Here is a 27,375-nt window from a genome sequence, read left to right as displayed (position 1 = left end):
TTATTAGCTGGTTAACTGTTATTGTAACTGTACAGAGAATGAGTGCCTTGACATTCTGCTGACAAAGTTAAGATGCTGTGGATTAGGATATTCAGTGTTAATGGATGGGTGATAAATGTATCCACTTACCACAGCAAAACTATAAAGTGCCTTTACTCCTGACACTTCAGAAATAATCCATTAGTGAGTAACAGTATTCCAAGTTAAATAAATTGGCATTGGAAAAAAAAATCTGATTTATTTAAAGCTCGGGAGTTATATAGCCCAGATATTGTCCAATTCTCTGCGCAAAAAAGCCATTCTTTGTACGTAATCGTGAGTAGTGAATATTATCTGGCTATTTGCCTATGGAAGGACATCACAGCGGAGTCACATTTTCTTCTTGTTCAATGTCCACTTGTCTGTAGGGTGTTACTGCACAGTGGTCAAGAATAGGATAACCTTCACTTTGTCTTTCCCCTTCCTGAGGCCAATATTAGCATCTTCATTGTGACCCAGTCTGAGACCAGAGATCAAATCTGGTACCTTCCCGAGCACTGTGATTCAGCACCACACCATGTGGCCATCGGGGGCACTTTCGGGTTGAAATGTATAGATGGCAGCCATTTGACCTTGTCACACCTTCAGTGAAAGTGTTTTGCTGTTCTAACCTCCAAGCTCACTATTGGACAGAAGGTAAAGCAAGATTGGTTTGGAGGAAAGTTTTTTTTTCATGTGTGTAATTAAAGGAGATACTAACAGGAACAAAACTTTTTTTTTTCCTACATCTGTCCCAGCAGTGGGACATTAGGCAGGCGGTTTCACCTCAAACAGAATATTGGCAAAAGAGCTTTTGTTTTATCTGCACAACGAGTGTACTCAAACAGACCTTGAATTTGTTCCAAAATCTGGTCCTCAGCCAGGGAGAATGGATGAAAATAGCACAGAGGTGGAAATATGCCAGAATTTCCTGGACTCTTTTCCTGGCAGCCGAGCGTTACTCTTTACTCTAATAGGCATGTGCCACAGTGAAATAAATACGAAGAGGAAAGAGGCAGAGGAAGAATAGTCAAAAGGACTGACATGGAAGAGAATAATAATAAAATTGAGTATATGAATAGGATGAAAGAAATAATACTACAGGGATCAAAAAAAAACAGGAGTGCCTAGAGAATATTTAATTTTGAGACAAGAAACGTTGATTGTTCGGAGACATGAATTGGAATAATTGCGCGTTCTTTGGGCAATAATTTTCCTTTGCACTTTATAACACAGGAAGGTTTGATTCAGACAAAAGTCAGATTAATACATTCTTTCTCCAAGCATAACAGCCCCATGTAATTGAGACAGAGAAAATCTACAAGTACTAAAAAAATCTGAATTAAAAATGGAAAACTTTTGATGACACTAAGTCAGGCAAGACCTGAAGGAGAAAGATAGGCCAATCCGGGTGATTCTGTAATCTAGCACTCCCAGTGAGGTGCCATACTACATGGTGTGCAGATTGGATCATTAAGGCTAATCTCTGGCTCATGCTTCATTTAGGAGCTGCTTCTCACTTAGGGCTCAGGATCACGGAATCACCCCAATGGTTCTTTCCGAATTTTCTTAATGTTGACTACTCTGCTGGGTATTTCCAGCATTTTTGTTTATTCATTTGTGGGATGTTGGCATTGCTGGTAAGGCCAGCATCTATTGCCCATTCTTAAGTTCCCTTGAGAAGGTGGTGGTGAGCCGCCTTCTTGAACCACTGCAGTCCATGTGGTGAAGGTACTCCCAAAGTGCTGTTGGGGAAGGAGTTTCAGGATTTTGACCCAGCGACGATGAAGGAACGGTGATATATTTCCAAGTCAGGATGGTGTGTAACTTGGAGGGGAACTTGGAAGTGATGGAGTTCCCTTGCGCCTGCTGCCCTTGTCTTTCTAGGTGGTAGAGGTACCGGGTTTGGGAAGCGCTGCCGAAGAAGCCGTGGTGAGTTGCTGCAGTGCATCTTGTAGATGGTACACACTGCAGTCATGGTGTGCTGGTGGCGGAGGGAGTGAATGTTTACGGTGCTGGATGGGGGGCCAATCAAGCAGGCTGCTTTGTCCTGAATTGGTTCCTAGCAGAGATGGTGATATGTTGTGCAGGATGCTGATCAGTAGTGGTTTGTTTGAGGACAGTGGGGTCAATCATAACTTGCCGAAACCAGCATTAGTCGGTCAGTAAAGGGTACGGTAGCATTGTGGTTATAATACTGAATTGGTGATCCAGAGGCCTGGACCAATGATCCAGAGGCATGAGTTCAAATCTCACCACGGCAGCTGGGAAATTTAAATTCAATTAAATAAGTCTAGAATGGGTGACCATGAAAACTACCAGATTGTCATAAAAACCCAACTGGTTTACTAATGTCCTTTAAGGAAGGAAATCTGCCGTCCTTACCCGGTCTGGTCTATATGTGACTCCAGACCCACAGCAATGTGGTTGATTCTTAACTGCCCCTCTGAAATGGCCTAGCAAGCCACTCAGTTGTATTCAAGAAGGCGGCTCACCACTTACCTTTTTGAGGGCAATTACGGATGGGTAAAAAATGCTAGCCTTGCCATCAATAAGAAAAAGTAACGGCATGTGGTCGGTGGACTTCCATGCCACCACTTTCACAAGGGCGAATCGCTGGGCAGCCGAAGTGTTTGCCTATTTCAGGTGGTAGACCCCTTTTTAATACGCAAGTAGTGATCCTATGACATACAGATAGGAACCCAATTCCCATTTTAGGATAGAACTGGTTGGAGAATGCAACATGCATTCAGTTTAGCGCTCACCAGTTCCATTTAAGTGAGGTCCAATCCTCACAATAGCGCTGCCTATTTTGTCGCCGGACCAGTCAGCTGCTCATGTTGCAATCGGTCACAGTCAGTGTGGCCGGCGTCCATTCTTCCATTCCTAACAAAGCATAAGAGAACAACATATGAAAATTCTGCCACAAATAAGCACATTCAAGCGTTGCATCTATTAATTGATGCTCTATGATGTTACTGAAGTTGAGTATGCGCCTTTGTCATATACCAAAATTTCCTAGATTCTAGAACGGACCCAGCAGATTGGAAGGTAGCAAATGTAATAGAGCTATTCAACTAATCAAGAAAGGAGGGAGAGAGAAAACAGGGAAATACTAGTCAGTTAGCCTGACATCAGTCGTCGGAAAATGCTAGAATCCATTATTTTTGGAAGGGAAATCGTGTTTGACAAGTTTATTAGAGATTTTGAGGACTAGCAGGGTAGATAAAGGGGAACCAGTGGATGTGGTATACTTGGATTTCCAAAAGGCATTTGATAGGGTGCCACATAAAAGGTTGTTGCAGTTAGCGTAATTAATATGATAGAGGATTGGTTAATGGGTTGTCCTGTGAGGAGAGATTAAATCGATTGGGCCTATACTCTTGGGAGTTTAAAAGAATGCGAGGCGATCTCATTGAAACATATAAGATTCTGAGGGGGATTGACAGGTTAGATGCTGAGAGGTTGTTTAGAAAAGTCTAGAACTAAGGGGCAAAATTTCAGGATAACGTGTTGGCCATTTAAGACAGAGACGAGGAGGAATTTCCTCACTCAGATGGTTGTGACTATTTGGAATTCTCTGCCCCAGAGAGCTGTGGGTGCTGAGTCGTTGAGCATATTCAAGGCTTAGATGGATATATTTTTGGACTCTAGGTGAATCAAGCTGTTGGGTATGGAGAAAGAGTCAGACTGAACACTGTGAGCTCAAAGAAATGTGTGACCGTAGTCTTTTATTGCAGGCTTCCAGAGTGCCTCTCCAACCTGTGAAGCCTTCTTAAATACCTGTACTCCCAAGGGATTATGGGATTCCTTAGGACTCCAGGGAATGAGTCCTCTGGTGGCTGTACAGAGTAAATACAAGTTCACATATATAACAACATTCCCCCCTCAAAGTCAATAGTGTAACTATTTACAATGTGAGTCGATCTGGGGCCCTTCTTGCCCTGGTTGATCGTCTCGGTGTGAAAGCTGGTATTGTTGAATCATTTGTTGGGCCCTCGCTGGGCTGCTGTGCCGCTGGCCTTGCTGGGCTGCCTGGTGTGTTGGGCCCTGCAGGGCTGCTGTGGATGATGGGTTCTGCTTCGTAGTCAACCGTGGTGTCGGTTGCCACGGGTGTGTGTGTTGGGGGATCAAAAAAGGTAGGGTCCAAGGTGGGTTGCTCAGGGTAGTCCGTGAATCTGAGTTTGATTGGTCCAAGTGTTTCCGGTGAATGAGTCCATTTGAAAGTTTGACCCAAAACACCCTGCTCCCCTCTTTGGCCATGACAGTGCCGGGAAGCCACTTGGGACCTTATCCATAATTTAAAACAAATACAGGATCATCGATTTCAATCTCGCGTGACACATTTGCGCTATCATGGTATGCACTTTGTTGAAGCCGCCTGCTCTCTACCTGTTCATGTAGATCAGGGTGAACTAACGAGAGCCTTGTCTTGAGTGCTCTTTTCATGAGCAGTTCAGCAGGTGGGATCCCAGTGAGTGAGTGGGGTCTCATGCGGTAGCTAAGCAGGACTCGTGATAGGCGAGTCTGCAGTGAGCCTTCAGCTACCCTCTTCAAGCCTTGCTTGATGGTTTGCACTGCTCTCTCTGCTTGACCATTGGACGCTGGTTTAAACAGGGCAGATGTGACATGTTTGATCCCGTTATGGGTCATGAATTCTTTGAACTCAGCACTGGTACAACATGGCCCTTTGTCGCTCACCAGGACATCGGGTAAGCCGTGTGTGGCAAACATGGCCCGCAGGCTTTCAGTAGTGGCAGTGGACGTGCTAGCTGACGTGATCTCACATTCAATCCACTTGGAGTACGTGTCTACAACCACAAGGAACATTTTACCCAAGGACGGGCCTGCATAATCGATGTGTACCCTAGACCATGGTTTGGAGGGCCAAGACCATAAACTTAGCGGCGCCTCCCTGGGTACATTGCTTAACTGCGAGCATGTATTACATCTGTGGACGCAGGACTCTAAGTCCGCATCGATACCGGGCCACCACATGTGGGATCTGGCTATCATTTTCATCATTACGATGCCTGGATGGGTACTGTGGAGTTCATTGATGAAGTGTCTCTGCCCTTCTTAGGAACCAATACTCGATTGCCCCACAGAAGGCAGTCTGCCTGTATAGACATTTCATCTTTACGCCGCTGGAACGGCTTTATCTCTTCCTGCATTTCCAATGGGACACTGGACCAGCTCCTGTGAAGCACACAGCTTTTGACTAGAGATAATAAGGGGTCCTGGCTTGTCCAGGTTTTGATCTGCCGGGCAGTGATGGGTGATTGCTCACTCTCAAATGTTTCCAGAACCATGGCTAGATCTGTGGGCTGCGCCATTTCCACCCCCGTGGTGGGCAATGGCAGCCTACTGAGAGCATCGGCGCAGTTTTCTGTACCTGGCCTGTGGCGGATGGCGTAGTTGTATGCGGACGTGAGCGCCCATCTCTGGATGCGGGCCGATGTGTTGGTATTGATCCCTTTACTCTCGGAGAACAGGGATATGTGGCTTATGGTCAGTTTCCAATTCGAATTTTAGCCCAATTCGAATTGATGCATTTTCTTTACCCCATCGACACACGCTAACACTTCTTTTTCAAATATGCTGTAGGCTCTCTCAACCTTAGACAGACTCCTGGATGCATAAGCAACCAGTTGCAGTTTCCTGACATCATTAGCTTGTTGCAATACACACCCGACGCCATATGACGACGCATCACATGCTAGTACCAAACGCTTACATGGATCATACAACACAAGCAATTTGTTTGAGCATAACAATTTTCTCGCTTTTACAAAGGCATTTTCTTGGCTTTTGCCCCAAACCCATTCACCCCCTTTTCGTAGTAAGACATGTAGTGGTTCTAGCAGGGTGCTGAGACCCGGTAGGAAGTTATCAAAGTAGTTCAAGAGTCCCAGAAACGACCGCAGCTCCGTCACGTTCTGTGGCCTCGGTGCATTCTCGATTGCCTCCGTCTTCACGTTGGTGGGCCTGATGCCGTCCGCCGCAATCCTCCTTCCCAGGAACTCCACTTCAGGCACCAGGAAAACGCACTTCGAGCATTTTAACCTGAGCCCCATGTGGTTGAGTCGACTAAGAACCTCCTCCAGGTTCTGCAGATGCTTGACTGTGTCCCGACCTGCGACCAAGATGTTGTCCTGGAAAACCACGGTGTGCGGGACCGACTTCAGTAAACTTTCCATGTTTCTCTGGAATATCGTAGCCGCTGATCAGATTCCAAACGGGCACCTGTTATAAACAAAAAGATCTTTGTGCGTGTTGATGCAGTTGAGGGCCTTTGATGATTCTTCCAATTCCTGCGTCATGTAGGCTGAAGTCAGATACAGCTTTGTGAACGTCTTTCCTCCCACCAGCGTTGCAAAGAAGTCGTCGGCTTTTGGTAGTGGGTATTGGACCTGCAGGGAGAAATGATTGATAGTTACTTTGTAATCACCACAGATTCTGATGGTGTCGTCTTGAGGACTGGGACAATAGGACTGGCCCACTCGCTGAAGTCAATCGGTGAAATGATGCCCTCTCGTTGCAGCCGGTCTAGCTCGATCTCTACCCTTTCTCTCATCATGTACTGTACTGCTCTCGCCTTGTGATGGATGGATCGCGCCCCTGGAATTAGGTGGATCTGCACTTTTGCTCCTTGGAATTTCCCGATGCCTGCTTTGAACAGCGAAGGAAATTTGTTTAAGACCTGGGCACACGAAGTGTCATCAGGGGGCGATAGTGCTCGGACATTATCGCAGTTCCAGCGTATCTTTCCCAGCCAGCTCCTGCCGAGCAGCGTGGGACCATCGTCCGGTACCACCCAGAGTGGTAGCTTGTGCACCGCTCCATCGTAGGAGACCTTTACAATAGCACTGCCGATTACAGGAACCAGTCTTTTTGTGTAAGTTCTTAGTTTCGTGCAAATTGGAGATAAGACAAGCCTTGAGGCCTTGTTGCACCACACCTCTCGAAAGTCTTTTTGCCCATGATGGACTGGCTTGCGCCCGTGTCCAGCTCCATTGATACCTGGAGTCCATTTAGTTCAACATTCAGCATTATCGGGGGACAATTCGTGGTGAATGTATGTACCCCATGTACCTCTGCCTCCTCTATCTGGGGCTCTGTTTCGTCGTGTTCCTCCTCTGCAACATGGTGCTTTGCAGGTTTAACAGGCTTAGCAACTCGCCTGCACACTTGTTGGAGGTGTCCCATTGTTCCACAGCCCTTGCAAACGTATCCTTTGAATCGGCATGAATGGAAACGATGATCACCCCCGCAGCGCCAACCAGCTGTTAATGGCTTTGCATTCATCATTCTTGATGATGGACTCTGAGACATCTGCAAACGTATAGCTGCAGGTATGTGTGACCTGCCCTGTATGTTACAATTCGAAAACAACATCACTTTGTTCACAGTACTTGTAGCAGTACTTGTGTGCTGAGAGATTTGCTTAGTATTGTCACTGATGGCAATGAATGACTGGGCTATCGCTATGGCCTTACTCAAGGTTGGGGTCTCTACAGTCAAAAGTTTGCGAAGTATGATTTCGTGGCCAATGCCAAGTACGAAAAAGTCTCTGAGCATGTGCTCCAAATGTCCTTCAAATTCGCAAGGTCCTGCAAGGCGTCTCAGCTCGGCGACATAACTCGCCATTCCTGGCCTTCAGACCTTTTGTAGGTGGAAAACCGATACCTCGCCATCAGAACGCTTTCCTTCGGGTTAAAATGCTCTCGGACCAGTGTGCACAAATTGTCGTACGATTTCTCTCTAGGTTTCGCTGGAGAGAGCAAATTCTTCATGAGGCCATATGTTGGTGCCCCACAGACAGTGAGGAGGATCACCCTTCGTTTGGCAGTGCTCTCTTCCCTATCTAGCTCATTGGCCACGAAGTATTGGTTGAGTCGCTCCACAAAAGTTTCCCAATCTTCTCCCTCCGAAAATTTCTCCAGGATGCCTACTGTTTTCTGCATCTTTGGGTTCGCTATCTGTATCTCGTCGCCAGTTGTTGGGTATGGAGAAAGAGTCAGACTGAATACTGTGAGCTCAAAGTAATGTGTGACCTTAGTCTTTTATTGCAGGTCTCCAGAGTGCCTCTCCAACCTGTGAAGCCTTCTTAAATACCTGTGCTCCCAAGGGATTATGGCATTCCTTGGGACTCTGGGGAATGAGTCCTCTGGTGGCTGTACAGAGTAAATACAAGTCCACATATATAACACAAGTGATATGGGGATCAGGCGGGAAAGTGGAGTTGCGGTCGAGGATCAGCCACGATCTTATTGAATGGCGGAGCAGGCCTACTCCTGCTCCTAATTCTTGCGTTCTTAAGTTTTTCAGCAGGACAACATTATCTAAGATAAGCAATATGGTACTAACCATGGGTTTGTGAGATGGCTCCTGCTTCACCATTCTCCAGGCTCGCAATGCTCTTCCAGTCTATAATTTTTTTGGGTGGTCTCCTCAGAATAGGCTAGGGGCTTGAAATGTTTGGGATGCGCACATTTGTGAGTCTATGATTAGACGCCGTTTGTTCTCAAAGCAGATGAAAAGATACAAATGTTGGAAATACATAGAGCATTGGCAATTCCCTACAGCTGTGCAGCATCACAGCCAAATCGGATGCTCGAACTTTAGGATGCCTATTCCTTGTGAGAAGCCCTTGCAACAATTGTTCTACACACGACTTGCCATAAGCACTTGGCAATTATAAATAGGCCATGTGCCCCAAGCATCACCATTTATGCAAAACATACCTTGGGCTACTTCTGTTGTGCTAGGACTGAATCAGGGCATCTGTTACAACCCAGTATCGTACAAGGTGAATGGTTGAAATAGTTTGAGATAGAAAAAAAAAGTTCAAGTCCACTTGTGCGAGTGTTTGTCACAAATAATAGTGACTTACTTTAACAGGAATCTTTTTGCTGACTTCACAGAAATACTGTGTGCCGGCCTGGGCTCTCACACTCCTCCTCACCTCTCTCTTATCCCCTGCCCCCCCCCACCCCACAATATCGATTGGGTCTCAGGCCAACGTCTTCAGGCGCGCGTTCAGATCCCGCTGCTCACCCTGCACTGGACACTGGCGCAAGTTGCATTTGTCTCCATTGATGTCTGAAATTCATTTCTCAATTCTTATGGTCCATCACGAAATTCTCACTGCCTTTCAAAGCTACCCATTGATCGCAAATGGGCACAGAATCTCTCCCAGTACTGTTCAATTTCTACTCTGACAGCGGATGCCATTGTGCTGTGGTACAGAAGTTAGTAAGAAAAATGTTGAAATACGGTTTTAAGAACTAAGTCCAGCCCCAAAGTGCCGGGGAATATATGACGTAAGTGTAACTGTCAAGTTCTGACCTTGCGGTAATACTGGAATTCACATCCTGGCCTTGCCTCTGGCAAAAGCTTAATTGTCTTTCAGTTAGTTCAATCTCGGCTTTGATCAGACATGTGTACAACTCTGATCCTCAACTGATTAACATATGTAAAGGTTTAATCACATGTTTGAAAAATTTACTGTCTCATTAGTCAAGTAGATCATACTGGAACATTGGAGGTAGTTTTCCACAATGGAAGTAATTTTCCAAGTATAGTTTGCCTGCTGCCAGCACATATTGGATAATTTTGAGTGTGTGCAACATGGATTTTAATGAATGGAAAACTGTGGACATTGCACATGGCATTTTCCGATATGTGTAGGCAGCAGCACACAAGATGACCCTGTTGCAGTTCATACTCAGAAAATACCCCATCATTTCTATGGAGGGAGGAGGTTTGCGGAGGAGCGACATAAGGTATTTCAGATTTCATATTATTTCTCACTACTACAAAAATTCTGTTACCTAGATGACGTACGACAGCATTAGGTTTCACAAAAAATTTAGGGTAAATTCAGCGATCCTGCACTCCTCGTGACTCTGACTCTCGCCTCTTGTGCACATCTCCCCATATGTCGCATTTTTGGTGGTTGTGCCTTCAACTGCCTAGGCCCCAAACTCTGAAATTCCCCCCTACCTAAACCTCTCCACCTCTCCACCTCCCTCTTCTCCTTTAAGATCCTTCTTAAAACCCGCTGGCTCAATCAAGCCTTTGGTCACCTCTCCTAATATCTCCTTCTGAAGCCAATGGAAATGAATATTGGGAAGGGATGTAGAATGGCTGGCTCTGTTGATATCAGCCATTTTAAACTGTCACCCAAAGTCAAAATTATCCCCAATGAATGTAATAAAATGTAATGGCCGGGATTTTCCGGGGCCTATGACTGCGTATGCGACCGTAAGTACGTCTGCAAGTTCCTGGTTTCCGTACGTGCTGCTCATGTGCAAAAACCCAGAACTTGCAATCTGTCAGGTTTCAGCTTGACAGAAATGACTGCGTCTCCGGGAAACGGATATTCGCTGGCAAAGGCTACTGCCCAGCGAATGCCACTGAAACTTTTATGCCTAGTAAAAACAGGCGTAGGGCCTTTTTTTTTAACCAGCCGAAGAGTTTAACTATTAAAATATTTTTTTTAATTGTAAACATAAAAATTAGTTGTATGTTATTTTTAGACCCTTTAAAACGTTTAAATTTATTTTTCAAAAAATGTATCTTTTAAATGTTTAAATTGTGCTTTAATTAATTTTGAATGTGCAATTTATTTTTATTTAACTGGTGTGTCATTTTCTTCTTTAAGGGATTCCCATTCATGCTCATGGGGATTCTGTACGTAAATGCAATCCCCATAAGCATAATGATGATGATGATGAATGGGGATCCTCCTTTTTGATTGGTTGGCCTGGCCCACGTGATCCCAGGGACGCCCGCAAACTGCCTGCGCCTCTGGGGTACGTGGGCCTTCACGCATGCGCACGCCTGCAGGCCCAGAAGCGCAAGTGTTCGAACCTCTGGGACCGTCTGGTAGGTCCGTACTTTTCTTGCGGTTCAGAGGTATTCGCCCGCAGGAAGCCTCCGACCGCAAATTCAGGCCCAGTGAGCCTTGAATAAGATGCATGTATTTTATTGAACAAAGCTTTTTTTTTTGCAAAAGCAAAGCATACACAGCTTTTCAACCTGTCTCATTAAAATCACCTCACATTTCCAAAGTATAAAGGGTTGTCAAATCGATCTACATAACTGTGTGCAGTTCTGATCACCTAATTACTGAAAGGATATTGTTTCCTTTGTTAGGTTACATAAACAGGCGACTATAGTTTTTTGTACTGGGAGACTGGTGTCTGTGAACATTTACCCTACTAGAACCATTATTCTGCCACAGCAGAGCAGCTGGATTTTAGTAGTACAGACACAGGGGGCCAACTCTTGGACACTGGTCCCCCAAAAATGGCCAAACTGAGTGCTAGAAGAAACTTTTCAAAAGGTGACTATGGTTATGAGGAAAGGTTGACGATTAGGGAGGCGAAATTGCCCTGTGCCCCAATTGGGGGCGGCATCCAGCTGGGGCCGGGACTTCCTGCGGCCAGCGCAGAAGTCCCGCCCCTGCCGCTGTATTGGGCTTACCGCCCCTGTAAGGAAGTGGAGCACAATCTCGGGCACTCCATTTCCATTAGGGACGGTTCCCGGGGCGCTACTGGGGCGGGGAGTCAAGCGCTATGCGGATGCTCCGCGTAGTGCTGACGTGCTTCAACGCCCTTCCCCTTCGCTTAAAGGGGCACTAACAGGCCTCTAAAAAGGCAGTTTTGCCCCCTAGGTTTGTTGCCTTTGGGAAAGGGATCTTTCATACAACCTAATTTAAGCTTTTCAAGACTATGAAGAGAATGATCTAAATAGCTCCAGGCAAAATGTGTGGGGATTTGACACCAGATTAAGTAGGTTACATTTAGTATCGTTGTCTGGTGAAATGTAGGGAACCTTGGCACTGGGCCAAAGGAAAATGCCGCCCCTGCATTGGTAGCACAGCTGAAACTACTCTTGCAACCTGACTTAAAAACTGTCGCTTGAAGGCAACCTATCCATGGAAATGATGCTCGATACAGAGTAGGCAGCTGAACTGAAATATTTAGAAAATTACTATCCATATTTCAGTTGAACCTGCCGTTTCTTTATTCTGTGAAACTGTTTTTCTATTGTTTTTTTGTGCTGATAAAATGTTTCTCCTCTCCGCAGGGATTTCCAGGAAATTTTGGGGAGCGGGGATCACCAGGCTCAGACGGAAGTCCAGTAAGTTCACATATATGTCGGTAGATCAGTTTGCTTTATTTTTCTTCCTTGATTTTTTTTTTCCTCTTTACTATCTGCCAAGAATTGTTTTCCACCAGCGCGGCCTCTTCACGTAGGAGTCGAGATGCATTGGGCCATCTCTTTGCTTCTTATGTAATCATCAGAGACATGTCAATTTTTCCCTTCCTTCGAGATGGACAATGGCGTTGGTCTCCTTACACATGTTTCCTTACGTAAATAGTTGCTGGAGGCCAAACTGGCCTGATGATGTAATCATCCAGTCTGAGAAAATATAATCACAGAGCGCCACTAGTTTATTAAGTTCCACACATACTTTATAGTGTTTCCTTGCTGTGGACAGTGTCAATAGAATATTATAATTATTGAGAACAGTCCAAGTTGTTTCAGGCTGCTGCAGACTTTATTTGCCACATCAATGGAGTTAACAGGATGACAGTGAGTCATGCAGACTCGTTTATTTTCTGGTATTGTATCAGTATCACACCCAACGTGCAAGGAAACACAGGCTGTGGCTTAGCTTTACACATGCAAGCATTCTACTTACAGATCTGGTTCAAATAATAATGCTTATTGGCAGTTTTTTTTTTAAAGAATAGCGCCGGGTCCTTTCATTTGACTAGTGCTGGGGCAAATGCATTCTTAAATGTAATTTTGTACGTTTGTCAATCAAATATTGGTTTTAATACTTTGGGATTTTAAAAAAAGTGCTTGTGATAGCTTGTGCTCAGGCTATGGTAGGAAGCTAGTGTTACTGCTGTGCAGAAGTAGGAAATGAATGGATCAGGTTTCGGCATAGATAGGATGGGCCAAAGAGCCTCCTTCAGTGCAGTAAATTTCTATGATTCAGTGTGCTAGAGCCACTGGTTGTTTCCCATCCAGGAAGACCGCTGCCTGATCTGCAAGGCCTCATGCAAATCACTTTGTGTAAAATAAGAATTTTAGAGCAATATCCAAGGATGCGCTGGGTGCCTGACACCCTCTGTTGCACTGGGAAAGCTAGAGACCAGGCACTGCCTATGTAGACAAAAGCAAAATACTGCGGATGCTGGAAATCTGAAATAAAAACACAAAATGCTGGAAATACTCAGCAGGTCAGGCATCATCTGTGGAGAGAGAAGCAGAGTTAACGTTTCAGGTCGATGACCCTTTGTCAGAACTGGAAAAAGTTAGGGATGTAACAGGTTTTTAAGCAAGTGTAGGGGCAGAGAAAAGAGGGTGGGGGAGGAAAGAGCAAATGGGAAGGTCTGTGATAAAGGTCTGCTGGAAGGTAGGAGAGATTAAGAGACAAAAGGGATGATGGAGCAAGGCAAAAGGAGATGGTAATGGGACAAGTTAAGAAACAAAAGATGAGTCTAGATAGGCTGTAAATGGCAGAATCACCAACAGCTGCTGTGGGAAAGAGAAAAAAACAGGGGAGAAAAATAGGGCCAGAGGATATGGTTTGTAATTGTTGAACTCGATGTTGAGTACAGAAGGCTGTAGAGTGCCTAAATAAAAGATGAGATGCTGTTCTTCGAGCTTACGTTGAGCTTCATTGGACCAGTGTAAGAGGCTGAGGACGGAGAGATCAGATTGGGTATATAAAGTTACATTTGCAGTCGGGACTTATGAAATACCCAGACTTTTATAGCTTTGGAAATATCTGCATATAAATAGAAGAATTCACCACCCATTGAACATTGAATGCGATATAATACAACTTATTGGTTGTGTCCAGCCACCAACTGAGTGTAATTTATTTCAATTGGATCTTATTTAATGCTGAAATACAGTTCCTTCAATATTATTGGCGGTGGCCCATATTTTGCTGTTTTGACAGTTTTGTAATATGAGTAGAAAGTGCTGTGAGGAGTCGCACTCTAAACGTGGTTCTATGACCATTGTCAAAATTGTGCCAACAAGGCCTTGGTAATGTATTTCTTCCCCTGCCCCCCACCTCCCCCCCCCCCACCCCCCCGCCCCATATCAGATCTGTAGTTAGTTTGGTTAAATGAATGAAGTGCCCGGGCTGATATTTATCCCTCAATCAACATAACAAAAATAGATTATCTGGTCATTATCACATTGCTGTTTGTGGGAGCTTACTGTACACAAATTGAACTGCCGCGATTCCTACATTACAACTGTGACTACCCTTCAAAAAAACTACTTCATTGGTTGTAAAGCGCTTTGAGATGTCCGGTGGTCGTGAAAGGTGCTAAATAAATGCAAGAGCTAGACTTTCCACTTTGCTGTCTATTGCCCACAAAATGGCCGATGTTACAGCTTTGTTCGATGTCCCAGCCTTTGGATGGTGATTTTTTGGATGGTGATTTTCTACTCGGCAATAGGCCAGCGATGTCAAATGGGCGATGCAAAAGGTCAACAATGTGACGTTCGCCCAATGAATGGCCAGCAAAAGCTTCCCTAGCAACGGCCTTCTGCGCATGCGATTTTTTTTTTCTTTTTTCTGGTTGACAGCATTTTGTGCATTTTGGGAGGTCAGGGGTCATCCACACATGTGCAGAAGGCCGATTGTGGTGGGAGAGAGAGAGAGAGAGAGAGCAAGAAGGAGGAGAGAGCTTGGATTAGGATTAAGAGAGGATTAAGAGAGCAAAAAGTGATAAATTGGAAAACATTAGTATGAAAACGTTTATTTGAAATCATGTAGTCGAAACATTAATTTTAAAATGTAAAATCAAAATATTATAAAACTTATAAAGATCATCGTCTGATGTGGAGAAGGCTCGCAAAAGGGCCAAGCACCTCTCAGATAGGACAAACGAGGATACTCGTTCAGGAGGTTTGTGCCTCCCTGGTCATAGGGAAGCTTATAAAGTCCATCCTGCTAACGTAATGGGCTTGAGTCACCTGTCGAATGGAGCAGTGTGTGGCGTGCTGAGAGATACGGCAGATGTCACCAGCTGAAGCCTGAAAGGAGCCCGATGCGTAGAAGAATAGTGCCGCAGTAATCTTTACCTCAACGGACAGTGCGGTCCTGATGGTGCTGGCAGGCTGCAGGTCCTCTTTAATGAGCTGAAAAATCTCATCGATGACCTCCTTTCGGAAGTGCAACCTCCGAAGGCACACAATATCAGACACATTCAGGTAAGATTGCTTTTCCTTGTAAGTTCTTCGGCTGTAAAGTCTCCTCATACGTTCACGCTTTAGTCTGTGACCTCTACGATTGACCCCTTCACTTAACTCTTCACTTAACTCAAGCTCAGATGCCAGCAGTTCTGCACTTACAAGTAATGGCAGAGAATGCATACGGGATTGTTTCTTAGAACAGTATGTGACAGAACCTACAAGGGAGCAAGCTATCTTAGATCTGGTCCTGTGTAATGAGACAGGAATAATAAACGATCTCCGAGTTAAAGATCCTCTCGGAATGAGTGATCACAGTATGGTTGAATTTGTAATACAGATTGAGGGTGAGGAAGTAGTGTCTCAAACGAGTGTACTATGCTTAAACAGTGGGATGAGGGCAGAGTTGGCTAAAGTAGACTGGAAACACAGACTAAACAGTGGCACAATTGAGGAACAGTGGAGGACTTTTAAGGAGCTCTTTCATAGTGCTCAACAAAAATATATTCCAGTGAAAAAGAAGGGCGGTAAGAGAAGGGATAACCAGCCGTGGATAACCAAGGAAATAAAGGAGAGTATCAAATTAAAAACCAATGCATATAAGGTGGCCAAGGTTAGTGGGAAACTAAAAGATTGGGAAAATTTTAAACGACACCAAAGAATGACTAAGAAAGCAATAAAGAAAGGAAAAATAGATTACGAAAGTAAACTTGCGCAAAACATAAAAACAGATAGTAAAAGCTTTTACCGATATATAAAACGGAAAATAGTGACTAAAGTAAATGTTGGTCCCTCAGAAGATGAGAAGGGGGATTTAATAATGGGAAATGTGGAAATGGCTGAGACCTTAAACAATTATTTTGCTTCGATCTTCACAGTGCAAGACACAAAAACCATGCCAAAAATTGCTGGTCACAGGAATGTGGGAAGGGAGGACCTTGAAATAATCACTATCAGTAGGGTGGTAGTGCTGGACAGGCTAATGGATCTCAAGGTAGACAAGTCCCCTGGTCCTGATGAAATGCATCCCAGGGTATTAAAAGAGATGGCGGAAGTTATAGCAGATGCATTCATTATAATCTACCAAAATTCTCTGGACTCTGGGGAGGTACCAGCGTATTGGAAAGCAGCTAATGTAACGCCTCTGTTTAAAAAAAGGGGGCAGACAAAAGGCAGGTAACTATCAGCCGGTTAGTTTAACATCTGTAGTGGGGAAAATGCTTGAAGCTATCATTAAGGAAGAAATAGCGGGACATCTAGATAGGAATAGTGCAATCAAGCAGAGGCAACATGGATTCATGAAGGGGAAATCATGTTTAACTAATTTACTGGAATTCTTTGAGGATATAATGAGCATGGTGGATAGAAGTGTACCGATGGATGTGGTGTATTTAGATTTCCAAAAGGCATTCGATAAGGTGCCACACAAAAGGTTACTGCAGAAGATAAAGGTACGCGGAGTCAGAGGAAATGTATTAGCATGGATTGAGAATTGGCTGGCTAACAGAATGCAGAGAGTCGGGATAAATGGGTCCTTTTCGGGTTGGAAATTGGTGGTTAGTGGTGTGCCACAGGGATCGGTGCTGGGACCACAACTGTTTACAATATACATAGATGGCCTGGAAGAGGGGACAGAGTGTAGTGTAACAAAATTTGCAGATGACACAAAGATTAGTGGGAAAGCAGGTTGACACAGAGAGGCTGCAAAGAGATTTAGATAGGTTAAGTGAATGGGCTAAGGTTTGGCAGATGGAATACAATGTCGGAAAATGTGAGGTCATCCACCTTGGGGAAAAAAAAACAGTAAAAGGGAATATTATTTGAATGGGGAGAAATTACAACATGCTGCAGTGCAGAGGGACCTGGGGGTCCTTGTGCATGAATCCCAAAAAGTTAGTTTGCAGGTGCAGCAGGTAATCAGGAAGGTGAATGGAATGTTGGCCTTCATTGCGAGAGGGATGGAGTACAAAAGCAGGGAGGTCCTGCTGCAACTGTACAGGGTATTGGTGAGGCCGCACCTGGAGTACTGCATGCAGTTTTGGTCACCTTACTTAAGGAAGGATATACTAGCTTTGGAGGGGGTACAGAGACGATTCACTAGGCTGATTCCGGAGATGAGGGGGTTACCTTATGATGAGAGATTGAGTAGACTTGGGTCTTTACTCGTTGGAATTCAGAAGGATGAGGGGTGATCTTATAGAAACATTTAAAATAATGAAAGGGATAGACAAGAAAGAGGCAGAGAGGTTGTTTCCACTGGTCGGGGAGACTAGAACTAGGGGGCACAGCCTCAAAATACGGGGGAGCCAATTTAAAACCGAGTTGAGAAGGAATTTCTTCTCCCAGAGGGTTGTGAATCTGTGGAATTCTCTGCCCAAGGAAGCAGTTGAGGCTAGCTCATTGAATGTATTCAAATCACAGATTGATAGATTTTTAACCAATAAGGGAATTAAGGGTTTATGGGGAGCGGGCGGGTAAGTGGAGCTGAGTCCACGGCCAGATCAGCCATGATCTTGTTGAATGGCGGAGCAGGCTCGAGGGGCTGGATGGCCTACTCCTGTTCCTAATTCTTATGTTCTTATGTTCTAAGATGTAGCCCCCATTCTTTCACTGTTTATATAAATGCCTTTTCTACTACTAAACTGACCTTTCTACGAAAATAATTGAAAATATAATTATAATGTAATATAAGTTTAAATTTGACTGGATATATCTGTCAAATACACTTATAACTCACAAATTATTAGAGCACTCTTGTTTTTGCAGCCTCCCTCCTTTCCTCCAATATTCAAAATAGCATACGTAGCGCCGAGTTCTATGAGTAAAGCCCGGGAAAAGCAACTATTTCCCGGCAATGTTGTCAGCGAGCGATCAGCCGGCGATGTGCCGAAAGTTAGACTGGGCAATGTGCTCGGCGATCAGCTCGGTGATCAGCTTGGCGATATGAGCCGAAAGTCAGGGGGATAATTTTTCGGCGATGATCCAGCCTGAATTTCCACTTTTTTGTCAAAATGGGCGATGAAAGGCCGTTTTGGACGATATATGGGCGATGTGAAGTGAAAAGTCTAGCCCAAGTCTTTTTCTTCTTTTATCACCATAGCAGCGACGGAAGTGAACGGTGTTGAAATGTATTTGCTTCATGGGTTCTTTGCTTAAGAATTTATAGCAACACATTGCTATTAAGAACTAGTTGGTTTATTAACAAAGGTTTAACAATCACACTGCACATTGCTAGTTCATCCACTAGGCTCACAACTGAAAACGTCATCGTGGATGATCTAGACTCAACTGACTAGGGTTTTATTGAGTCTTGTGAACTGGCTAAGCCACTCACAATGTAACAGCTCTACAAATCTGTGAGCATACTCACAGGTGCATACATTACAGGTGTCATAAAGCATACTATAGTGCAACAGTGCAGTAGGAGAAGGCAAAGGGTGGCACTGGAGCACAGAGAACATAAGCAACAACAACAACTTGTATTTATATAGTGCCTTTAAAGTAGCAAAATGTCCCAATGCGCTTCACAGAAGTATTATAAGACAAACTAAAATAAATTTGACATTGAGCCACATAAGGAGATATTAGGGCAGAAAGAGGTAGGTTTTAAGGAGCGTACTGAAGGAGGAAAGAGAGGTAGAGAGGTTTAAGTAGGGAATTCCAGAGCTTGGGGCTAGTCAACAGAAGGCACGGCCACCAATGGTTAAGCAATTATAATCAGGATGCTCGAGAGGACAGAATTAGAGGAGCGCAGATATCTCAGAGGGGTTGTGGGGCTGGAGGAGATTACAGAGATAGGGAGGAGCAAGGCCATGGAGGGATTTGAAAACAAGGATGTGAATTTTGAAATCGAGGCGTTGCTTAAGCAGGATAAGCCGGAGCTATCCCAGGCACAATGACACCTGCAACAGAGTCAGCTAACTGGATATAGCAGATAACAGCTGGGTGGGGGGGGCTCATGACTTCACACTTCAATGCTCCTGATGTACACCAGATAGCATAACAGGAAATTCCACATCCCCAGACCTGGATGCGCTAAATCCTGAACTTGTGGTCTGTCAACATACGCATTGACAGGGCATCCGCTCCATCTGCGAAAACCTAATTGCTGGCGCAGAGTTGGGCTATTTGCCCACCAATTACAGATTTTGCGGCTGGTCCAGCAGGCACACGGCCTGTTTCCAGTGTTGGGCGATACCCAAGATGAAAAAAATGTTTAAAAAAAAAAATTAAATGACTTGAAAGCTTTAACGAGAAGCAATGCTAGTGTATGTTAAAGCTGCAGGTTTAAAAAAAAGTATTTCATAACTTTCTGTGCAGTGTGCGGTATTTGTTTAAAAGTGGGAATTATGAGTAATAAATTGGATTCCCACGCTAAAAGATAAATCTGTATTTATTTTAAAGGCTGTAGTAATGAAGTAATGTAGTAATTTAAATGAATGAATGACAATCTGTATTCTGATTGGAGAACCGGGCCCACGTGACCCCAGGTATGCTTCCACGCAGGCTGTGCCCCTGGGATCCATGGGCCGTTACACTGCCCTCCTACTCGTAGTGTTAGAGCGCAGGTTTTTGCAGGAGGGCCGCCATCAGGACGATGCGTATTCTTTTCGCAGGTTGGCAGCGAACTCCGGGGGTACACCGCCGACTGCAATTTCTGGCCAGATGATAAACTGAAATGTCACATTTTGAAAAATATATTAAGCATTCAGAAATTACTACCTGTTAAGTGAGCAATGCTGGTTGAATGAAACACCCTAACCAGTCAACTCTTGGCATTTACTAAACAGCCAGGGGGACAACTATGAATCACCAAGCTCTAGAATAGCAGCCAAAATAATCGCTCAAAGGATTTTATTTTTAAGTAGTTTGAGTTACTATTTGGATTTTAAAGCCTAAGTTATACCAATTTAATAAACATAACCGAAAAAAATTCACATCCAAAACAAATAAACCTACCCATGCAGTTGTCTCCAGGGTTGCCAATGCCTGCAATAATATTTTCTTCACAAGTCTTATCCCTGGGATTTGAGTTTTACAACAACAACGTATATTTATATAGCACCTTTAACATAGTAAAACATCCCAAGGCGCTTCACAGGAGTGTTATTAGACATAAATTTGACACCGAGCCACATAACAAATTACGGCAGATGACCAAAAGTTTGGTCAAAGAGGTAGCTTTTAAGGAGCCTCTTAAAGGAAGAAAGAAAGGTAGAGAGGCGGAGAGGTTTAGGGAGGGAGTTCCAGAGCTTGGGGCCTCGGCAGCTGAAGGCACAGCCACCAATGGTTGAACGATTATAATCAGGGATGCTCAAGAGGGCAGAATTCAAGGAGCGCAGATATCTGAGGTTTATGAGGCTGGAGGAGATTACGGAGATAGGGAGGGGCAAGGCCATGGAAGGATTTGTAAACAAGGATGAGAATTTTGAAATCGAGGCATTGCTTAACCGGGAGCCAATGTAAGTCAACGAACACAGGGTTGATGGGCGAGCGGGACTTGATGCGAGTTAGGACATGGGCTGCCGAGTTCTGGATGATCTCAAGTTTACATAGAGTAGAACATGGGAGGCCAGCCAGGAGTGCATAGGAGTAATCCAGCCTAGATGTAACAAAGGCATGAATTTGGAACTTCCCTGCCCTTGAATTCCTCATCTGGACAGTGCTGCTCATTTTTCTCTCCTTACTTTCTTTGTTCTTTAGTTGAGCATTTTCGGCCTGCAGCTAATTATTTTTCAGTTTTTTTTGTTGGTCTTTATATACAACAAAAGGCCTCTTCTTATGTATATGTGTTTCGGAGGCTTTCTTTTCTTCTAGAAAAAAAAATCAATCTATGCTTATTTGTGTATCAGATGGCCTTTGATTCAATCTGAGGTTGCCCCTCCTGCACACACATTTACATGAACTTCAAACAAAATGTGCTCTTTCCTGTATGTTTTTGGTCATTATGGTATAGTTATTAAATCAACATCACTAAAGAAAAAACAGATTATCTGGTCATTGTCACATTGCTGTTTGTGGGAGCTTGCTGTGTGCAAATTGGCTGCCGCGTTTCCTACATTACAACAGTGACTGCACTTCAAAAAGTACTTCATTGGCTGTCGAGCACTTTGGGACGTCCAGTGGTCATGAAAGAGGCTATAGAAATGCAAGTCTTTCTTTCTTTCTAAGATTTGGAGTAATTCAGGTTTTTAGGGTTTCACTGTTATATTTACCTGTTAGTGTATTGAAAGTTTTTTTTATTTTACTTAACTTTTCAACATAGTTGAAAGGCTGCTTTTTGAATTGGTTTGGTTTTACATTTTGGTTAAGAATAAAGTCCTAATATTTGTTTGATTACTTTATTATATCTACCTTTTCAAGACAGCTTTTTGTTAACAGTTAAGTTTGTGGAAGCTGTAAATTTTAATCATATCTTTCAAAGTTGTGAGTTTAAAATGATTAGGCTGATTTTCAGAACGGATGTTCAGAAAATTGCTGCGATTGCACAAGGCATCCTGATAACATGCAGAATGGCCCAGAAATTGCAGTCGGAGGCTTCCAGCAGGTAGATGCCTCCCACCTGAAAAATTTGTACGCATTTACCTGGTGGTCCTGAGGTTCGGAGACTTGTGGTCCTGGGCCTCTTCACGAAGGCCTGTGTACAAGCCCACGTATTCCCAGGGACACTTCCCTGGGATCATGTGGGCTGGCCCAATCAATCAAAGTAGGGATTCCCATTCATACTTGTTGTAAATTCCATATGTACGGAATCACCATAAGTATGAATGGGAATGCGCCAAAAACACACAAGTTCTTAAAATCATTTTTTTTTAAAAACATCACATATTTAAAATTAATCAAAATGGAATTTAAGTAACTATTTAAAGCGAAAATTAAATTTTTTTGAATAATAAATTAACATATTTTAATGGCTCTAAAAAATAAACTTACCTTATTTTTAACAGGATGTTAAATGTTTAAATTATTGAAAACAAATTATTTTTCTGTCATTTAAAAGCCTCATGCTGATAAAAGTAGGCCTTCCGCCTGCGTTTATCAGTCGTAAGAATTTCAAGGGCATTCGTTGGGCAAGGGTTGGGCAAATAGCCCAACTCTCTGCCCACAGAGGCCCTTTATTTCCGGAGGCATGCAATCTGTCAAGAGCATTCTTGACAGATCACAAGTTCCAGGTTTAGGTGCATACAGTTCGCAGGGCCCCTCGTAAGCGCCCATAGGGGCCGTGAATTCAGGGCCTATGTGTTTCATAGTGTAACATTCTTGTCATCATAAAACAACATGGCTTCTGAGTTACATTGAATATCACCATGTTTGTGCAACACTGATGTAATATAGCGTGCAAATTGTAAAATATCTGAATAATATTGTTTATGCTACAGGTATTATGTTTGCACATAATCTACACAGATCCATGCCATCTCAAATTGACCTTTGATATCCTGCTCGTGTTTATTTCTTGGCATGGGATCCACCACCTGTTCTTCGCCTCAACCTTTGATCAAATGCAAGTTTTGCCTTTGACCATAAGCGGTGAAGATGATGATTTGACCCATGGAAATCTTTTCTTGCAGTATGTTCTCATACCCATCTTAGTATTGACAGTGTGACTTGCATAACCCCACACCTTTCACTTCTACAGCCTTGCTTGCAAATCTTTTTTGCATATATCTTTAACAACTATTATTTTTCTTCATGTCCATATATGTTCAAATTGAATTACAGATAATTACGTGGAATTATATAGAATATAAAGTGCAGATACAGGACATCTTTTAAATTTGTTCCTGGAATGTGGGCTTTGCTGGCAAGGCCAGCATTTTTTGCCCATTCTTAATTGCCCTTGAGAGGTTTATACTCCACAAAAGGCTCCTCCCACCCTACTTCATCTCACCCTATCAGCATATTCCTTTCTCCCTCAGGTGTTTATCTAGCTTTCCTTTAAATGCATCTCTTTCTCTTTTATTTCCTTTGGTTAACCTCTTAATTGATTACAGGACAAAAACGAAAATTGTGGGGTGGTGGGGGGGGGGGATATTAAGAGAATGAAAGGTTATGGGGATAGTGCAGGAAAGTGGAGTTGAGGTAGAAGATCAGCCATGATCTTATTGAATGGTGGAGCAGGCTCGAGGGGCCGTATTACCTACTCCTACTCTTATTTCTTATGTTCTTATCTATGCCTCAACCACTCTTTGTGGTAGCGAGTTCCACATTCTTACCACTTTTTTATTAAAGAAGTTTCTCCTGAATTCCTTATTGGATTTATTAGTGACTATCTTATATTTATGACCCCGAGTATTGGTCTCTCCCACAAATGGAAACACACTCTCTGTATCCACTCTATCTATCAAACCCTTTCAAAATCTTAAAGACCTCTATCAGGTCACCCCTCAGCCTTGTCTTTTCTAGAGAAAAGAGCCCGATTTTTCCTGATCGATATAACCTCTCGGTTCTTGTATCATCCTTGTATATCTTTTTTGCACTTTCTGCAGTGCCTCTGTATCCTTTTTATCAGATGGAGACTAGAACTGTGCACATTGTGGTCTAACCAAGTTTAACATAACTTCTCCATGTTTGCTTTTTTTATGGCCTTATTAACCTGTGTCGCTACTTTTGATGCTCTGATGCTGATGGCTTTAGACATCCATATAAACCTCCGTTTAAAAACAAAAGTTTTTAAAAGAGGTGTTCCAAAGTGCTTTACTGCCAATGAAGTACTTTTTGAAGTGTCATCACTGTTGTAATGCAGGAAACGCAGCAACCAATTTGCACACAGCAAGCTCCCACATAGGCAGTCCCTCGAAATCAAGGAAGACTTGCTTCCACTCTGAAAGTGAGTTCTTAGGTGACTGAACAGTCCAATACGGGAATTACAGTCTCTGTCACAGGTGGGACAGACAGTGGTTGAAGGAAAGGGTGGGTGGGGAGTCTGGTTTGCTGCATGCTCCTTCCGCTGCCTGCGCTTGCTTTCTGCATGCTTTCGGCGTCGAGACTCGAGGTGCTCAGCACCCTCCCGGATGCTGTTCCTCCACTTAGGGCTGTCTCTGGCCAGGGACTCCCAGGTGTCGGTTGGAATGTTGCATTTTATCAAGGCAGCTTTGAGGGTGTCCTTGAAACGTTTCCTTTGCGCACCTGGGGCTCGCTTGTCGTGTAGGAGTTCCAAGTAGAGTGTTTGCTTTGGGAGTCATGTCAGGCATGCGAACAATGTGGCCCGCCCAGTGGAGCTGGTCGAGTGTGGTCAGCGCTTCGATGCTGGGGATGTTGGCCTGATTGAGGACACTGACATTGGTGCGTCTGTCCTCCCAGGGGATTTGCAGGATCTTGCGGAGACATCGTTGATGGTATTTCTCCAGCGGTTTGAAGTGGCTACTGTAAATGGTCCACATCTCTGAGCCATACAGGAGGGTGGGTATCACTGCAGCCCTGTAGACCATGAGCTTGGTGCCAGATATGAGGGCCTGATCTTCGAAAACTATCTTCCTCAGGCGTCCGAAGGCTGCACTGGCGCACTGGAGGCGCTGTTGATCCTCGTCGTCGATGTCTGCCCTTGCTGATAATAGGCTCCCAAGGTGCGGAAAGTGGTCCACATTTTCCATGGCCGTGCCATGGATCTTGATGACTGATGGGTAGTGCTATGTGGCGGGGTCAGGTTGGTGGAGGACCTTTGTCTTACGGATGTTTAGTGTAAGGCCGATGCTTTTGTATGCAGTGACGATGTTGACTATGATTTGGAGTTCAGCCTCTGCATGTGCGCAGACGCAAGCATCGTCCACACACTGTAGCTCGATGACAGGATGGGACAGTCTTGGATCTGGCCTGGAGGTGACGAAGGTTGAACAGTTTACCACTGGTTCTGTAGTTTAGTTCCACTCCAGCGGGGAGCTTGTTGAGTGTGAGGTGGAGCATGGCAGCGAGGAAGATCAAGAAGAGGGTTGGCACGATGTCGCAGCCCTGCTTGACCTCGGTCCGGATGTGGATGCATTAAATGGCCCAGCCACCCCAACTGTTGCTCTGAGAACTTTGACCACATGAAGAGATTTCCCCAGTCATTGCCAGGTAAGTGTGGCAGATTTTGATAATTTTGATAAATTGGCAGATACAGATTCAATAGTAGCTTTCAAAAGGGAATTGATAAATATATAGGATATGCAGCACAAACAGCAATGTGTTAATTTCCTGATAATCTGAGTGTTGGTGATGTTGGCTGAGGGATAAATATTGGCCCCAAGACACCAGGGAGATCTCCCCTGCTCTTCTTTCGAATAGTGCCCTGGGATTTTTTTATACCCACCTGAGAGACCATTCAGGGCCTCGGTTTAACATCTGATTCGAAGATAATTATTTTAAGGATAAGTCAACCGTATAGAATTAAAGACTTCAACCATTTTTCATCCTTTATTTTGTCCTGAAAACTCTTTTTTTTAATTTGTCTTTTATAGTTCTGTTTTATGGATGTTTAGGTAGGTGTTTTACACAAGTCAGCATCAGGCCAGCTACAATTCAGCTTCTGAGCATAGACTTTCCGATGTGGATGCAGTTTAGGCTTCAATGTTATGGAGGAGATTTTATACAGACTTGGATAGCATTGTGCTGTTTTCACCCAATTTTCAAAGATGAACTCACTCCATATCTACAGGTGCAGATGGGAAGGAGGGCAGGGAACACACTAGTGGCAGGAGCAGAAAATTGACTATAAGTGAAATTTAAGGGGATGGCAACAATTACAGTGGAATGTCGCATAAAGGGACAAAAGTTCTGAAAGCCTTTGGAAAAGCTCAGAAGGGATGAAGAAAAAGGAAATTGGTGGTGCACCCATGAGTTTGTGGGCAACCGATGGAGCAAATCAGCACTCGAGCCCATGTTTCGATGGCTGATGAAGTAGAGGTGATGCTGCATTATGTGTTGGCATGGAGGCTGGCTCGCTTTCGCACTCCATGGCACCATTCCCAGAAGACAACATTGCAGCATGTCTTGTGAAGGCGGAACTAAATTTCAGTCCACAGTTAACCATTGCCATCACTGGATGCAACAGCCCTATGCAGCACGGTAGCTGTAGGTGTTCTCGCAGTAAATGGCACAGCCACGCTCTGATAACTTTGACCACATGAAGAGATTTCCCTACAGTCATTGCCAGCTAAGTGTGGCAGATTTTGATAGAGATTTTGATAAGTTGGAGGATACAGATTCAATAGTAGCTTTCAAAAGGGAATTGGATAAAACATAGGATATACAGCACAGAAACAGGCCATTTGGCCCAACCAGTCCATGCCAGCGTTTATGCTCCACTCGAGCCGCCTCCAGTCTTTCCTCATCTAAATCTATCAGCATAACCCTCTATTCCCTTCTCCCTCATATACTTGTCTAGCCTCCCCTTAAATGCATCTATAATATTCGCTTCAACCACTCCCTGTGGCAGTGAGTTCCACATTCTCACCACTCTCCGGGTAAAGGAAGTTTTTTCTGAATTCCCTCTTGTATTTTTTGGTGACTATCTTATATTGATGACCACTAGTTGTGCTCTTCCCCACAAGTGGAAAAATTCTCTCTCTATCCATTCTATCAAAACTTTTCATAATTTTAAAGACCTCTATTAGGTCACCCCTCAGCTTTCTTTTTTCCAAGAGAAAAGAGACCCAACCCAGCCTGTTCATCCTTTCCTGATATGTATACCCTCGCATTTCTAGTATCATCCTTGTAATTCTTCTTTGCACCTCTCCAGTGCCTCTATATCCTTTTTATAATATGGCGACCAGAACTGTACGCAGTACTCAAAGTGAGGTCGAACCAAGGTTCGATACAGGTTTAGCATCCCTTCCCTACTTTTAATTCTATAAAGGAGAAAGAAATTGCAGGGATATGGAGAAAGAGCAGAGGAGCGGGACTAACTGGATTGCTCTTTGAAAGAGCCGGCGCAGTCTCGATGGGCCGAATGGCCTCCTTCTATGCTGTACTATTCTATGAATCTGCCTGGTTGGTGTTTTCATGGTAAGACGTGGCCAAACAGGGTACACTGGCTTCCTTCTGGAGGCCGCCCTATTTTCATCCTTCCCCGCCAACCAGTTGACCAACATCATCAGTTAAAATCTGCCAGGCCTCCAACTGACACTTCCACGTGGAATT

The 27,375-nt window shown here is 44.0% G+C and overlaps 1 protein-coding gene across 1 annotated transcript in view; it reads left to right on the top strand.

Moving 5' to 3' along the window:
- col27a1b (collagen, type XXVII, alpha 1b) overlaps nt 1–27,375 on the top strand; it is a 740,056-nt gene that overhangs the window by 301,958 nt on the left and 410,723 nt on the right. The window contains exon 13 of the mRNA XM_070863596.1: nt 12,118–12,171. Coding sequence (XP_070719697.1) covers nt 12,118–12,171 — 54 coding nt within the window. The remainder of the gene's footprint in view (nt 1–12,117; nt 12,172–27,375) is intronic.

Source organism: Pristiophorus japonicus, chromosome 20 (genome assembly GCF_044704955.1).
Source record: "Pristiophorus japonicus isolate sPriJap1 chromosome 20, sPriJap1.hap1, whole genome shotgun sequence".
Taxonomy (NCBI): Eukaryota; Metazoa; Chordata; class Chondrichthyes; family Pristiophoridae; genus Pristiophorus; species Pristiophorus japonicus.
The sequence above is the reverse complement of the archived record's forward strand: the minus strand, read 5'-3'. Positions and strand labels throughout refer to the sequence as shown.